At 44.2% G+C, this 16,937-nt stretch overlaps 1 protein-coding gene and 1 non-coding gene across 9 annotated transcripts in view; one reads left to right on the forward strand and one right to left on the reverse strand.

Annotated features, from left to right (window-relative positions):
- Positions 1 to 16,937, forward strand: part of Asap1 (ArfGAP with SH3 domain, ankyrin repeat and PH domain 1) — a 330,237-nt gene that overhangs the window by 175,253 nt on the left and 138,047 nt on the right. For all 8 annotated transcript variants that reach the window (XM_047548811.1, XM_047548846.1, XM_047548821.1 and 5 more), the window contains exon 4: positions 12,497 to 12,569. In XM_047548811.1, coding sequence (XP_047404767.1) covers positions 12,497 to 12,569 — 73 coding nt within the window. The remainder of the gene's footprint in view (positions 1 to 12,496; positions 12,570 to 16,937) is intronic.
- Positions 13,559 to 13,631, reverse strand: Trnaa-ggc (transfer RNA alanine (anticodon GGC)). The gene has a single exon. It is a non-coding gene; the product is annotated as a tRNA-Ala (tRNA).

Below are 16,937 nucleotides of genomic sequence, written 5' to 3' on the forward strand. Positions count from 1 at the left end.
AGTTACACTCATACATTGCTGGTGGGGCTGCAAATTAGTGCAGCCACTCTGGAAAGCAGTATGGAGACTCCTTAGAAAACTTGGAATGGAACCACCATTTGACCCAGCTATCCCACTCCTTGGCCTATACCCAAAGGATTTAAAATCAACATATTACAGAGATACAGCCACATCAATGTTCATAGCTGCTCAGTTCACAATAGCCAGATTGTGGAACCAACCTAGATGCCCTTCAATTGATGAATGGATAAAGAAACTGTGGTATATATATACAATGGAATATTACTCTGCCATAAAGAATGATAAAATTATGGCATTTGCAGGCAAATGGATGAAACTGGAGAATATCATGCTAAGTGAGATAAGCCAATCTCAAAAAACCAAAGGAAGAATGATATCGCTAATAAGTGGATGAGGACACATAATGGGGGGTGGGAAGAGTTAGTGTTAGGGTTAGATTTAGGTTTAGGGAGGGGGGCAAGAATGGAGGAAGGAAGGACTGTATAGAGGGAAAAGAGGGGTGGGGGGAAGGGAAAAAATAACAGAATGAATCAAACATTACCCTATGTAAATTTATGATTACACAAATGGTATGCCTTTACGCCATGTACAAATAGAGAAACAACATGTATCCCATTTGTGTACAATAATAAAAAAAAATGCCTGTTTTATAAGATTGATAAGGTCTTTGAATGTGAAATTCAGGTGGACTGTTCAGAAAATTTCTTAGATAACAGGTGCAAAAAAGGGACACAGAAATGACTGGAATTAGTACCTAAGATTAAAGCAGTTCTTTGACTTGCATAGAAATCTTATGTAAAATCCTTCCCCAGGGCTGTGATGCTAATCATGTTACTTATTTAAATTAAAATTTTTCATTTAAAACAGAAGGATAACATTCCCAGGACTTGAAAATATTTGATTTTCAGAAAGTCAGAGCCAGAAGAGACTGCAAATTAATCTAATCTTACCAGTTTCCAGATCCAGAAGCTGAGAACCAAGGAGATCTGAGGGGCAATCAGATTTAGATGCCTGGCATTGCAGATCCGGGAGCAGGTTCCTTCTGTGCACTGTAAACATCAGGTCTCCCTTTTACACATAGCTGCTGTTCATTGGCAAGAAAAATGTAAGGACAAGTCATTGTAACCTAGTTAGTGCTCTCATGGCACTAGGGAATGGAGAATCATTTCTCAGTGAGGAATGAGGACGTTTCAAAGAAAGTGCCCAATAAACCCCCTTGCAGAGGCGGAGCATGAGTCAGTAAGATTGTTAGTAACATGGTAGAGAGAAAGAAGAGAGACGTGTCTCCTGAAGTAAGTGTCTCCAGTCACAGAAGTCAGAAAAGGGCAAGGTATGTTCGAACACCATTGGTGGCGTTAATAGAAAGTGAAAATCCAAGTGGCACAGCGAGTCTGAGCGTAGTTTGAAGTGAGCTAGAAAAGGGCTCTATGAGCCGCCCTCAGAGTTTCCACTTGACTTCAGCGATCAGCTTTCTACTTTAGAAATACCCTGCCTTGGTTTAGAAAATGGATGGGTGGGAGGTGGAGGAGGGGACCCCTGGGCGGCTGTTGCAGGACCTGGCTGTACGGTAAGGCCGGCATTGCTAGAGTGGGCTACAGAAGTGCTGGAGGGACTTGGCAGCATCGCATGTCTGGGTACCGAGGATGGTACAGGAGGAATGTGACTCTGGTCTCCAGCAGAGCATCTTGAGCGTCCACCAAAGTACAAAATGAATGTGGAGGAGGAGGAGGAGAGATGAGAAGACTGGGAAGGAGCTTTGAGTTTGGGTTTGGTTGCTGAGGAAGTAGATCAAACAAACCACAGCAGAAGTACTTCAGAGAAGTGTAAGTCATGCCGCTCGTCGCTCTTTAGTCTTCCCCCTTTACCTTCCTTTCCCAACACAGTAGCCATAACACAGTCATTTTTCTGAGGACAAAACTGATCCCTTGTTCATAAAATAACCCCACTGACTCCATCCTTGACAAACCTTTGCCTTCAGGTTAAAATCCAGACTCCTTGCTGTGGCCTTTTCCTCCCGTAGCCTCTGGCTCGAGGCTCTCTGTCCTCTGTGTGGTCACTTGCTTCAGCCACCTCATCTTGATGCCTCTTAACACCAAGCCTGTCTCTTCTTGGAAACATGGGCACATACTTGCTTGTTTGCTGTCTCCCCACCTTGAGGAAGCAATTTTCCAGTCCTCAGAGGTGTCCCCACATGCACGGACCCCTGCATCTACTGCTGGAGGAGCCTGAGCTCTGGGCCTTCCTATCCAGGCCCCTGACATTCTTGAGCACTCGAGTGCCTGTCTGGGCCACAGGTGGCTTAGAAATGCCAGTTAGAGAAGCTGTCCCCTCTTTACAAACAAGCTCCTGTTCTCTTGGCTTATCCCAAAGGTAAGCCCATCAATTCTTTTTAAGAATCTTTCTACCAGTCGTTCTCAGTGGTGTTCTTCAATAAGTCACTGATATTTTAAAGGGCATCTAGAAGCTTCCATAAGCCTCCACATCTCCAGGTGCTGTCGAGGCTGGTTTTCAGTGTCAAAGCTATTTTCTGTGTCCCAGCAGTCAACTCCAGTGAAAGTGGTGAGAACCAGGGAGGCTGCAGAAGCAGTGGCCAACCCTGCGTGGTTCTGACCTGCACCCGCTCTGGAGCAGTGGCCTGTGACATGGCTGGTGGCTGCTCAGGCCCGACTGCTCAGGTGGCAGCAAGCTGCAGGGTGACTCTTCCCACTTGGCTGTGGGTGCCCCTTGCTGAGCTGCCCGGCGTTCTCCAGGAGCACACCAACGGCAGTTCCTCCACTCCCACCCAGAGAGCCTCCTCAAAGAGGAAGGAGAAGGTTCGTGGAGCCGTTTGTCTAGCCTCCTCCTGATCACGGAATCCTTGCTGATTTCTCTAAGGGTTCTTCATTACTCTGACCCTGTTGTCAGGTCAAAAGGTTGGAGAGCAGCGTGGTTTTAAATAGGCTTTAGGTGGAGGTCCTGGAGGATCTGGTTTCCCTTCTTGGCTTCGTTGCTTGGAAACGCGGTGTGGTCTAGGGCCATCGGAGCTTCAGTGCCCTCATCTGAAGATGGACCTTAGTTACTCAGAGGATTAAATGAGGTGATATGTAAAACACTCATGGCCATTTTCATCATCATCAATATGAGAAAGAAGGCAAGGCTTTTCCAAAGACCATGAGGGAAACGGAAGCAGTACTCTGGCCGGTGTGCTGTGAGGTGGGCATTACCAGAACCGTTGGTATCACAGGGTGACCAGCTTGACCACAGTCACACAGCCAAGCAGGAAGCACGTGGTTCTCCTAGGCCTCAAAGCCTGTGTTCAGTGCCACCCTTCTTAGGATGGAGCCTCCTTCCACAACTAGACTCTGCCTTTTCCAAGAGGAGAAGGCTGGACCTGTTAACAAGTGGTAGTTGATAGTTGGAACGCTGATGGGCGGCCTGGGCAGCCCTGCTGGTGGTGTGGGTCCCCACGGGCTCTAGTGATGAGCTGCAGAGAATGAGCTTCCCAGGGGAAAGCAAGGCTGGCCTCAGCCTCAGGATGTGTGGAACCACTGAGCTTTGTGGCGACAGGTTTGACTTTAAGGGTCCTGACGGGGATCTGGGGTTGTTCCTGTCTGTTTGGTTTAATTTGGTGTTGCGGTGCTGGGGTGAAACCCAGGTTTGCTCTGCCACTGAGCTGCACCCCAGCCCTTGCTATTTTCTATTTTGAGATAGGGTCTCACTAAGTTGACCAGATGAGACTCCAACTTGGGACCCTCCTGCTTCATCTTCCCAAATCTCTGATTACAGGCCTGTGCCACCAAGCCTGGCTTTGACAGAGGTCTGTTCTTCCACTTTCTCTGCCTGCATTGGCATCTGCCCTCAGTACAAAAGGCAGGGCTTAGTGAGGTTGAGTGAAAAGGGTGTTGGTAACAGCTGACCCATGCTTCCCACTTGCCCCTCTTTCGGCTGCTGTTCTCAACTGCAGAGGGGGAGGCTGGGGAGGGTGCCAGGCCCTTCACCCTGGACCATTTTGTCTGTTAAGTGTAGAGCTTCTGTGAGGCTTCCTTTGAACTTAGAGTAGTTCTTTGAGGGAGATGATGTTCATCCAGGTCCTAGGCATTCACAAGGAAAAATAACTAATTTCATCATTGATGCATCATAGATGTGACTGACTTGAAAGACAGGATGAGGCTTGGGGACCACTGTAGGCACAGTGAGCTCTGAGGAGATTAGAAAAATAATTTTTCTACATACATCACCCAGGCCAAAAAGAGTAAAAAGTGTTGCTGTATTTACCTCGGTTAAGATGGTTATTTTTCAAGTGATTGGAATAAACACTAAGGTTTTAAAATATGGCACATGAGAAATAAAGCAGCATATGGAGTTCCAGCTGTCCCGTGTGCCTGGAGTCCTCGATGGTTTTCATATAGAAGCAGATTCGCTAACTGATGTGAATGGGACCCTGCTCTGGGCCCAGCATAGTCCTGCCTTCCTCACGTATACCTCACAGTTTGCATCTACACAGGAAAGCAGACTTTTGTGAGACAGTTTTGTGCAGGATCATTTCTTTGGCTTAGAAAGTTGGTAGTTTTGTGGAATAGGTTCTTACAGTCATTCAGAAGGTATTACTCCAAGTGCTGCATTGAATCTTTGTTGCAGGTCTGAACTGTGGAATAACCTGTCGAGTGGGGCTCACACGCTGCCGCCTCTGGACCACAGTCAGTGGGGTACAGAAGATCTGAATCTCTGGGACACTTAATAGTCTGCAACAGGACAGATGAACAACTTAAAACCTTTATTTCTATATGATGTGTCAACTTTCCATTTTGGGGTGGCATTATGCAAATCAGACTTTATTTTAGGTTCATCGTTTCCCCTTGGGTAGCAGCCTCATTCAACTCTTACTAATTTTGAAACTAACAAATGATAGCATCTCTACCTCTTCCTTTCCCATGAGCTGCTCTTCCTCCACCAGCAGGCCTTGTGGGCTGCTGCTTCCTGGCCGACCCCTTCCGTGACTGCTGGTATCGCCTGGCACTTGGGCTGCAGGCCTCTCACAGATGTAGCAGGCTGTGCTTCCAGCTCCCTGTGTCTGCTCTGCTGCTTTCTGCCTCCACTTGTGTTCTGTACCTGCTTCCTTCCTGCTCTTCCTCTGTGCTTGTCCATGGCCATGAACACCATCACCGTGACTGCAGGGATCAAGCTGCAGATCACGTAGAGTGTCACCTCGCAGGCAGCCAGCACCACCGTGTCAGAGCCCCCGTCTCTCCCTTCCCCCTTCCTTTTGTCACCCCTAGACCCCATGGAACTTACTTTGCTGTTCCAAAGGTATTCCGTACCTACAGGCTACATTTCATTCGCCTCTGTCTTTGTCTTCTAACCTATAGCCCATGCATAGTAAATGTTCGGCATGTGAATGCATAGAAAGAGAGATCTAGTTGGTAGAAATGATGAGAAGCATTTTTCAGACTGGTTGGTTTTTAATTGCATTTGTGGCCCCTGCCTTTGTCTTCTCAGGCCAAGGGATAGAGCGGCCTTTGACAGGATTCATTGTGCCCACATGGTCCTTTTGGATGCTGTCAAAACCTCCAGGAATGGGTGCTGTTTTAGTTTCAGGTAGTCAGGAGGTTCTGGGACCATATCTTCACTAGAACAGGACGTGGTGAGAGGAGATGCATTGTCCACAGAATGTTCTCAGGCAGCTGTTCTCCTGGAACTGCCCATAGGCCCTCAGACGTCACAGGTACTAGAGAAGTGTTCCTCCTTGCATCCTGCACTGGTTTGCTTGTTCAGTCCTTTGCCTTTATTGAGTGCCCCGGTAAGTCTGATGCCATGCTATGTGTTGGAGCCTTTAGTCTGCGTCAAAGATGACAAGACGGTGGATCTGCACACTCGTGATTCAGCCCTCCTGCTAGATCACTGATTAACCCACATTTAAAATTAATTTAATAAACATGGGAGCACGAATCATTGGGATGATTTCAGAGAATGTCAGTGCTCTATAGTGTGTAGAAGAGGGTGGTGAGCAGGAGTACCTAGGATAGGTCTTTCACGGGAGGACGTGGAGCTGAATGCAAGAATAGGTGCAGATCAGGCCTCTTTAGATTTAGGGGAAGAGAGTTTTGAGAGAAGGATTTTAGGAGAGAGGCCAGCAATTGCAGCAGCTCTGAGCTGTGACAGCGTGGTGGGTCAGAAAGACTTCAGGTATGACTGGAACCTCACAAGTGCTGGGGAGAGTGGGAGTGGAAGTTAGGATAGGGCTGGTCACCGAGGGCCTTGCAGGCCGTAGTGAGGACCGACCTGGGTATTACTTAAAGGCAGTGAAGTAAGTCATCCTTCCTTCCTTGAGAGAGAGAGCAAGATCCTTTTATCAAGTCAGTAAATTCTTACAAAGCATTTTCCATGTGAAGAAAGAAACAAACATGGGTATTATCCTGATATTTTCCTTACATAATTTTAAATTGATTACGTTGCAGAAGAGACACCAGTGCATTAACATCTAAAATAAAAGTGAGATGATATGAGAAGTGTGAGTAAAGCCCTAGGCTAGCATAAGAGTAATATTCTGTGGATAACTTCCTCATCAGTTGTATCCAAAGTAGTACCAGGCATCCCATTTATCGTCAAAAGATTTTTTTTCTTTGCTGTGGCAAGAAGGACATGAAGGGGTACGCAGCCATGTGAGCAGAGGCAGGTGCAGTGGTTGGTTTTCACACTTTGCTGGTGCCTGTGGAAGGGCCTGGCATATTCACTGGCTGAATAAATGAGGAAATGGTGCAAAAACCCAAGTGTGAAGATCCTCAGAACAGACTCTTGTGTGGTCCCCTGCTCACCACCCCCGATCTGAAGTGGTAAGCCATTTTCCTTGCGCCTCCTTCCTCCAGCCCGTCTCAGCTCTCCTGAGGCTCACACTGGACCCTGTTTTGAGCTTATCCTTCCGTGGTGTGATTGTGGGTATGCATCTCCTAGCATATGGGCCTCACAGTGAATGCGTAATGGCCGAGTTGGCTGTTAGGGTGCGTGAGAGCTGGGTCCTTGTTCATCCTCAGGGACTTCATGCACATGTAATGAGGCATCCCTCCTGCAGCCCACATGCCTTGCTCCTCACAAGGTAGCATGATCGTCCAACAAGCAGAAGGCTGAAGTAACAAAAGTCTGAACCCACACCAGGCCAGGGTGGTCTTCCCTACTAAAAGAATAATACTTAAGAAAAGCATTTGCTTTGTGGTGAGTATAGGTCAGATATATCTATTTAAATACATTTTGGGTCTGAAGTTATAGCTCAGCGGTAGAAAGTGTACTTAAGCATGTGCAGGGACCTGGATTCAATCCCAGTACCACCAGGTAAAAAAAAAAAAAAAGCATTTTTGAAATGACCTTTCTGAATGCAGCTAAAAGCAATCAAAATGAGTAAAAATTCCTTTCATTAAAGAAATCAGTTTGGTGTAGGAGTACTTGTTTCAGAGGTGTTTTGCTATGCTTGTTCCTAGAGGGTCAAGGATTTCTCCATTTTCAAGTACCTGCCTATACCAGGCTGTGCTATCCCCTTCTGCAGGCACATTGATACAGTAAATGCATAGAGCGTCCGTGGAAGGCAGTCATGATTTCTGTCTACCTCCACATATCTCTGGGAAATTCTGTGCTATTATCTTACTGTCATGCACCTTTTTCTGTTTCTGTGGGTATATTCATAAAATTGATCTCTAATTACTCGTGCTTATTTTTGAAACCAGATCTACCCAAAATAAGAGGAATTTTTCCTACTTGAGTATAATTGAAATCTAAAATAAAAATCTAATGAATAATGGCACTAGTACTACCATTGCTCATTCAGTGTAAGTATTATATTTCAGTGAAATGTTTTTAAAGACATTGCCAGAATAACTATTTTAAGTACAGAACTCACTTACAATGTGCAAGCACTGTCTTTCTTGTTAGAACCTTACTCTCCACACTCTTGTTCATATCTCATACACGTTTGACTGCCTGGACATATAATGTGCACATAAACTTTCGACTGTTCAAAACCTTTGAAAAAATTACAGAGGCCCATGTTTTCTGAATCCAAAGCTTTATTCTATTCAACCACTTTCAAGGCAGCTCTTAACTTTGCATAGTCTCTCATTTGGTGGAACTGTGCTACTGAGTTCACGTGTCCATATATAGTCATTTTTTGCTCTGTCTTAAGTATTTTTGAGTTTACAGAAGGCCCCTGCCTGCATAGAGCTTTCAGTCTTCTAGTGGAGATTGTTAAGTACCATAAAAATACATAAATCATGAATGCTCCGAAAAACAGAATGAAGTGTATTTGAAAGGAGACCTTGAGTGGCCCAAGGGTTCATGGCTTTAAAGTATCCACAGAAGACTCAGGTGGGGGGCTTTTAATCGGAGTTCTAATTGGACTGGTAAGAGCCAGTCACTTAGAGCCCGAGGAAGGGGGTTACAGGCAGAGGAATGAGCCTGGGCAGTTGCCCCAGCTAGGAGCAGGGGAGGCTGGACTTGTGTACGCGACTGAGAACAGCTGTTGTTGGCGCTGAACTCGAGATACACTTGACCTTCGTTCTACCCTGAGTGACCTTGAGGGATTTTTCCTTCTTGTGTCCAGTGTGCATGCTGTTTCTCACTCCCTCTGGCTACCCAGTCTCACATGCTGCTTTTTCCATAGTGTCTTCTGGTGTCCAGAATTCAGGTAACCAAAGTTAAGGCTGTGTGGGAAATAAAAGTAGAAAGCCCCCATGCTGAGGTCAGAAGGGCTCTCCTGGGCGAGCATCCTCCTCTGCAGGTACGTAGAGAATGTGAAGTGCAGCGCTGCCAGAGTCTGAACAGGTCGGATGCTCTTCTCTTACTAAAGATGGGCATGTTCTCCCACATGCCTTCAGTTGTTATTTCATTCTCTTCCTATCCCTTACCCTTTTGAGATGGTAAACTTGAGAAGCACCCTTAGAATTGCAGGCACATATTTTATCATACAATGGTTGGGAAGGTAGAATTTTATAAGCCTATATTATCTGCCATTTTCCTCTTAGCCCTTATCTAATTATGTATATGACATTTCATAGTATGTCACTGCAGTTCAGCATCTGAGGGAGTAGAACTTTGCAGCACATTTAGACATTTTATGGCTAGAGGGAACCTTGTTTGATGGAAGGACAGCATCCTCCAGCTCTCTAAAACATGGGCTCTTTAAAGTGTGTTGTACTTGACTTCTTTTTGCCAGTGGCCAAACACTGGAGCTTAAAAAAAGAAGTGTCACCCAGGCTTAATTTGACTGCAGCTGTCAAATGGGCGTGCTGTCAATTACCTCTGAAAATCAATACGTGAACGTTACATCCTGTCGGTTCATGGATGAACTGGTAAAACATCAGTTTTATTCAATTTAAATTCTGAGACTGTCTCCCTCTCACCCCACCCCAGGTCCCCAAAAGGGAAAGTAGATGTATGGTCTCATAAAATGGTACAGCTGGAATCTCCTGCGCGCTTTTGCTCATGTAGAGTTGTCAGCTGAACAGACGTGGACGTCAAAGCCCACGCGCTCATTTCTCTTTGAGTAGGTCTGTCTATATGGTCATCACTCCCAGAGCTGGACCCATGGGCCCTGTCTTCCAGGAGTGGATCGTTTCTCCTTTCCTGGGAAGTGAGAGGTGGGAAGGTGCAGGGAGTGGGGACACACTTCTCCAGCGCATCGCTGTTGTGGTGGACAAGACCCAGGCTGCTTCTGTCTTGGGCACCTAGCAAGCTATTTTACCTCTCTCAAAACCCAGGGTTTTCTTCAGGAAAAGAGATAGTAGTAGTGTGTGTATTAGAAAAAATGATGGCTATTATTATTAGCATTTAATTTATAACATCCTCCTTGCCACAAAAACAGCTCACCAAGGACAAACCTGTTGGATTCAGTCTCTTAAAGGAGTGCTCATCTGCATCCTTTTCTTTCTTTGTGCTTTCTTAGTAACCTCAGTGTCTTATTTCCTAACTCAGGGTTCCATCTCTGAGAATTGGTGCGTACCCCCTCCCCTGTGACCCGACTGAAATTTCAGTGTCAGCTCATTGTGGATCATTGGAATACAGAACTGGGTGGAGTTAAGAGAGGCTCTGTTGTTAAGACCTGCGTTCAAATTCCATCTCTGCCACCTAGGACAAGTTAACCCTTCTGCACCTCTGTTTTCTCATCTGTTAAATGGATATAATAATAGTACTTATGTCCTAGGAGTTACCACAGAATTGAGATAATTCACGTAAAGCTCTCAGTATGGTTTCTGCTTCACACTAAATATTTATTAGTTAGCCTTCCCCTTTCTCTAAAGTACAAATAGTAAATCTTTACCTCAAAGTATATCTTTTCCCTGAAACTGACTCTGAAAACATTTCTTACTTGTGGTGTGCAGCTTGCCTGGTGTAAGATGACTTGAGATACTAAGCAAATGAACATTTTGTATAGCTAGAGGTATGGTGCATGCCCATCTCTAGGGTGTCTTCTGTTAATGGACGTGATCCTGGTTTTCCATTAATTGTAGCTATTTATGATGCACTTATTTAAGTTTAACTAAAAAGTTCTATGTAAACTTAAAGAAGAGTATCAATTAAATAGAAGTACTATTGGGCCATGACTGTGGTAGAAATTGCAGAGGCGTAATGTGAGTGAGAGACATGATGGAAGTAGCAGTAGACTCACAGTCTGCTAACCCTGGTCTTCATACCAGCATCCCAGTCGGAAAAGCATGCACCTTAGGATTTGATAGACATTAAAGTGAAATGTGACTACACCACTTTCTGACTCTGACCTTGGGCAAATGAGTTCATCTTTCCCTCCCTCCATTCCTACAAATATTTAATAAAGTTCCATCACAGTTTCTTATCCAAAAAATGAAGGTGATACTTCACAGAGTTGTTGTTTTTTTTTTTTAAAGATTGATTGTAAGAAGATAATTGAAAGCATATGTATCTTATATAACGAGTATTCTTCCTGGCCTGCAGGAAGTGCTCTGTAAACTTTTCTTCTTGAATTACATAAGACTCATGGTTGCAAATGACAGGATCCCAACCTCAGCTAACTGGGACAGAAAGAATTTGTCTCATGTACTCGGACTGCAGTAAGGTTAGCAAGGACTCAGAAGGCACCAGAACTTTCTCCACCTCATCTCTATTGCTTTATTTCTGTTAACGGCAGATTTGGCCAGATTCTTCACACATCTAAGAAGAAAACCACTGGTGGTCCCAGGCTCACCTCATCAAAAAGAGACTGGGCATTAGATCCCTGTTCTCAAGCCCAGAAATCCTGGGAAGGACTTAGAGCCCAGCATGGGAGAGGTGCCCACCTGACCAGCCCTTGGTGTCTGGAGAGCTGAAGGAAAATGACCCATGAACCACATGGAACTACACGTTTAGAAAGGCAGGGAAGATCCCCTTTAGAAGAATGTGAATGACAGGTGCCATTGCACTGTCCCTTTCAGCGCTCCATGACCTTCAGGGAAGGCTTACGCTCTGTGGGCTTCGGTTCTCTCATCTGAAGTTCTGAGGCTTAAGTGTTATAATGGATGACATTGTACACTCAGTGTTTTAAACCATATTTCTACTTGAGCCTATTGTTCTGCTCTTTGCTTCTGCCTTCCAAAACTTGACACACCATGTAAGGGTTCCCAACCTGTGAACCATAGACCCTGGGGAAGTAGAAAGGACATGAAGTCATTTTAAGAAGTTAGTTCAGTGTGCCACATATAAAGAATACACCCCTTTGAAAACTTGGTTTTGAAGTTAGTATACATACAGAAAAGAGTTCATATCCTACGTGTAGTTTGCTGAATTTTAACCAACTATCCGTAATTGCATATCCAGCACCTGACTTACGAGTCGTCAGCAGCATCCCACTTAGAACCCAGGTAGACTGTGGCATGTGGCATGTGTGTTGTTACATCATCCTCAGATCACTGAAGAGCATCACTAGCATCGTGGTGGCATTTCCATACTCTGCTTTCTTAGTAGACGATTTTTAAAATACAACTGCGTATGTCATACTTAATTTTTTTTAACACTAAAAGAAATCCTTGGATTTAAAAGTACTTATGAGAAGTTCATTCCTACTTATTACACTCTCCCAGATGTTTTTTCTGGCTGGAATTTGCCCTGGGTCTAAGATGTGTTCTGGTCTCCTGGGTACTATGCCATCATCTCGGCTCACCTTTCTCCCTCTCCAGATGTAAACTCACAAGAGAAGGAAACAAATCTTAGGATCGCCCGCCTGAACGTCTTGTAAATCCTTTGCATGGTAACCAACCAGCTGCCAGGTTACCATTTCATGCAATGCTGTGCTTTGTGGAATGAGCCCACACTACCCTAGAAGCATAGTTACTCAGAGCCTGAGCTCTTGCATCTGTGCGAAGGTTTATTATAATAAATGTGTCAGTATGCTGCTGCTTTGGTGCTTGTAGTTGTGAATGAGGTGTTTTTTATTTATTTATTTTTATTCTTTATGTACCAAATTTTCCAACATCTTTTTTTTTTTTCTCCTGTTTTTCTCCTTTAGGCTCTAGACCAAGATAGAACAGCCTTGCAGAAAGTGAAGAAATCTGTAAAAGCAATATATAATTCTGGTCAAGGTAAGCACTTAACAAATCAGATAACAGAAAACCGTAGACATTATTGATTCGTGTTAACACTCTTTCCCTAACATAAGGAAGAAAAAAAGATTAGTTGCCATGGATTTTTTTTTTTTTTTTTGGTGGGGGGTGAGTACTGGGGATTGAACTTAGGGGCACTGGGCCACTGGGCAACATCCCCAGCCCTATTTTGCATTTTATTTAGAGAAAGGGTTTCACCGAGTTGCTAAAGTGAACCCCAGGGGCTGGTGTGAAGATCAGAGCAAATGTCTACCAGATCTTGACAGACATGCCATCAATCTTATTGTTGGTCCACGGGATGCCAAATAACCCGTAAGGCTAAATGTTTTAACTTTGGTCTAGTGACTTTATCAACTTGGGAACAAAAGTGTTAATGGGTAAGAAGAAATAAGCCAAATTAAGAAAAACGGTGGATACCAACAAGAAGTGGTAGGCTACAGTACTGTAAGAGGGATAGGCTCGAAACATAAAATTGCTTTCCAGCTCTGACTCACATCTTGTTAACATTGTTGCAACACCAGCTCACCTGCCTTGAGGCCACTCCTCTGAGTAATCAGTTTGCTGGTTATAAGTCCTCAGAAAACCCAGGCAAGGATGACAATAGACTGTAACACAAAGAGCACAGGCTTCAAAGTGGGAAAGATTAGGGTTTTCCTTCGAACCTGCTTATTAACAAAGTGACCTTGAGCTGCTTATGTGTGTTCACTTCACTTTATTTTTTTTAATTTGTTCTAATTAGTTATACATGACTATAGAGTACATTTATGCATTTTGATAAATCATAAATGGAATATTATTTCTCATTTTCTGATTGTACGTATGGTAGGGTCACAGACTTTACCTCCTCACTTAACTTTCTTGAACCTCCTTTTTTCTCATCTGTAAGATGGAAATGTGGTATTACTGAGTTGTTTCAGATCCTTAAATGAGCTAATATCTACAAGGAACCTAATGTTCTTTATTTGTTTTTGTGGTGCTGGGAATTGAACCCAGGACCTTGTGCATGCCAGGCAAGCACTCTACCACTGAGCCACATCTCCAGCTCACTAAGGGGCCTAATGTTATAGGAGAACAGGAAATGCTGGTTCCTCTTAATTTTATCATTGTACACTTAAAGAGCTGAAAGGAGTTACTTGATGGCTCTAACCCGCTCATTAGAGCTGAAAGTCACTAGCCTAAGTAAGTGGAAGCCTAATAGTCTCTTCTTTCAACACCCCTAGGCCTCAAGACAGTATCTGAAATTGTTAACACCTTTTACACCCCTGTTTCTTGATACCACTCCTAAATCTTTATATTCAATAAAATATTAATATCTAATTAAGGTAGATAAATAATGGTGGTCTTGTTATTTGTAACCAAGAGTTGTTTTAAGTTTTGGCCTAAATTCCATGCCTAATTCATAACTTCTATCCTTTGCTTCATCTTAATAAGTTTCTTCTTAATGAATGTGGTGGGCCCTGGATTGATCTTAGCTTTTTAGGGTGGTAAGAGGGGTAAGTAACTAGGAAGTGCCACAGTGGTCTTTTTGAGGGACTGATAACTGGTTTTTTTTGTTTTGTTTTGTTTTGTTTTCTCCTTGATTTGGTTGGTGGTTACATGATGATGTTAACTTTGTGATAATTGTTCAGATGCTACTCTTAGTATTTATGCACTTTCTGTAGTTATGTATGTTATGCACCAAGAAAAATATATTTGGAATATAATATGTACAAGGAGATTCATGGGAACATTTATTAGGATTTAGAAAAACACAAGACAAATGGTATTTGTGTGTGTGTGTGTGTGTGTGTGTGAGAGAGAGAGAGAGAGAGAGAGAGAGAGAAAGAATACAGTACACCCTTTTTAAAAAGAAACTCAAGTAGTGTAGGTCCAAGTTTAAATCCTAGCTTTGCCCTACTTGTTAAAGTCAAGTAAATTATTTAACTTCTGTGAGTCTTGAATTTCCTCACATAAAATAAGATGGTATCTAATTTGCAGTGTATTGTATAGACAGAAGGAGAACTTTTAGGGCCCCTAATACACTACCTGCCACATGGTAGATGCTTAATAAATGGTAGGTAGATGGTATGCTTAGCAGAACCAGTCCATCAGTCAGCTTTTTACCACTATGATAAAATACCTGAGAAAAGCAGCTTAAAAGCAGGAAAGATTTATTTTGGCTCATGGTTTCAGAAGTTTAAGTGCATGATTGTTTCACCCTCTTGCTTTGGGCCTGTAGCAAGGCAGAACATCAGGATGGAGGGAATGCAGTAGAACAAAGCTGCTCACTCCACAGTGGCCAGGAAGCAAGGAGGAAGAATGGTGCCAGGGTCCCAGTGTACCCTTTTGTGGACACGCCCCCAATGACTCAACTTCCTCCAACAAGACCCTGCCCCCCTTCAGGTTCCGTCCTCTTCAGGAGCACCATGAGTGGGGACCAGGCCTCCAACACACCACCCTGTGGGGGACATTTAAGATCCAAACCAGAACACACAGCATGAGTGCCATCTCCATTTTATTTCATGAATCTACAGATAACATTGCAGCAGTCTGATTTTATAAAGAGCTTAATGAGCCATTTTCTGCCTGAGGAACAGCTGTCAGTTCTACACATTGTTATGGCTCATGCTGGAGGCTCTGAGCTTGGGAGTTGCAGAAGGGAGGCCCTTGCTGCACAGCAAGGAGGTGCTGCCATCTTTACTCTTTTTCAAACGTACTTCCTTGCTACGATGACCTTGTCATCCAACAGCTCACATGAAGGCTTTTTTACTTTGGGATATGCTTCAGTTGTTTAAAGGGTTTCCTTCCTGAAATGGTGTATGACCCCCTCTGCATGGTGTAAAGGGGAGCGTTCGGGGGGGTCTCTGCAGAGTAGAGATGTCATTTCCTTTACTAGACTGCGCTTTCCTTGTAGATGGGGCCACAGATGAGTTTGGGTCCCCCAACCAGGATTAGGGTTTCTATGTGCTTTCCCTGCTGGGTCTCTACTATCCATTAGAGCTCCCTCTGGTTGCACATGATTTTTAAATTTAAATTAATATTGAAATAAGATTTAAAGTCTGTTTCTCAGTGTCTAACCAGCCGCATTTCAAAGACTCAAGGGCCCACGTGACTAGCGGCTAACATAGTGGTCAGTGTAGGTGTAGAACATCTCCCTCATCACAGGAAGTCCTTTGAGACAGTGCTGCAGGAGACCCATGTCCCAGTGTATTGTGACTGCTGACCAACTCTGTTGAATTAGACTAGTGATTCAGCCCCCGGCTGTTCATTAGAATCATCTGAAGAACTCTTAGAAAACAAAAATAGGGACAGGTATCCCTTCGGCCCAGACTCCTAAAGTTGCTCCAGAGGAGGACTAGGTATTGAAATTTAAAAACGACAGATGTTACTCCCCAGGTGAGTCTGACTTGGAGCTATAGTGGATACCTCTTGCACTGACCTGTGGACTCCTTGGTGAGGGCTGGTCCCGTGACTCATCTCTGTATTTTGTGTGTTTGTCAACATTGGTTATTCAACAGGTATTTATTGAGCACCTGTCATATGCTGCTGTTGTAGATGTTGGGTATATGGGATTAGACAGTCTCTCTCTTCATGAATGTTTCGGTCCAGTGGGGGAGAGAACGTTATAGGTCATCAAACTGGAAAGTAACTGTAGTTAGAAACTACAAAGTACTCTGAAGGAAAGCTTACAGGGTACAGCAAGGGGAGAGACAGTGTGTGGAGGGGCTGAGGGCAGGAAGTGGCATTCACTGGGTGCTCATGCTGTGCTGATCTCGCCCAAGTAAACCTAGGAAGTACATACCATTATGTGCTTTTAATAGATGATGAAATAAGGCTTGGGGAGCCAAATGAACGTGTCCAAAGTACTTAGCATGTCACGCCAGCAGAGCCTAGCTGCCCCAGCTCTGCTCTTGACAACTGCTCCGTGCTTGTCTTCTACCTAATGTGAGGTAGGGGCTGGGTGAATGAGTAGTAAATGACTGTCGTAGACTGGAAAGGTCTCTCCTTCTGAGGCTTTCTGAGAATGGCTGTTAAATATCCACTAATCATGCATATTCATGAATGAGTTGTTCAAATGTAAACTACTGGCAGTGTAGTCTGTGGGGTGACTTCAGAGGTTCCCAGATAAGGGGCCCAGTAGTAACTGTGCCCATGGCTTGGAAATGTGGGATGAACCCAGATCCCTTCAAGCTCTCATAGACTTCTGGAGCCTGGTGGGTGTCTGCAGTCACACACCAGCCTAGCACACTCTGGGTTTTTGGTCAGCCTGCGTGGGCAGCACTTTGACATTTAATTCTGAAGAAGAGCTAGATGAGTCAAACAGTGGTGGTGTGTATCTTTCCATGATACATGCTCAGGGGAATCCAA

The sequence above is a fragment of the Sciurus carolinensis genome, chromosome 1, assembly GCF_902686445.1.
Source record: "Sciurus carolinensis chromosome 1, mSciCar1.2, whole genome shotgun sequence".
NCBI lineage: Eukaryota > Metazoa > Chordata > Mammalia > Rodentia > Sciuridae > Sciurus > Sciurus carolinensis.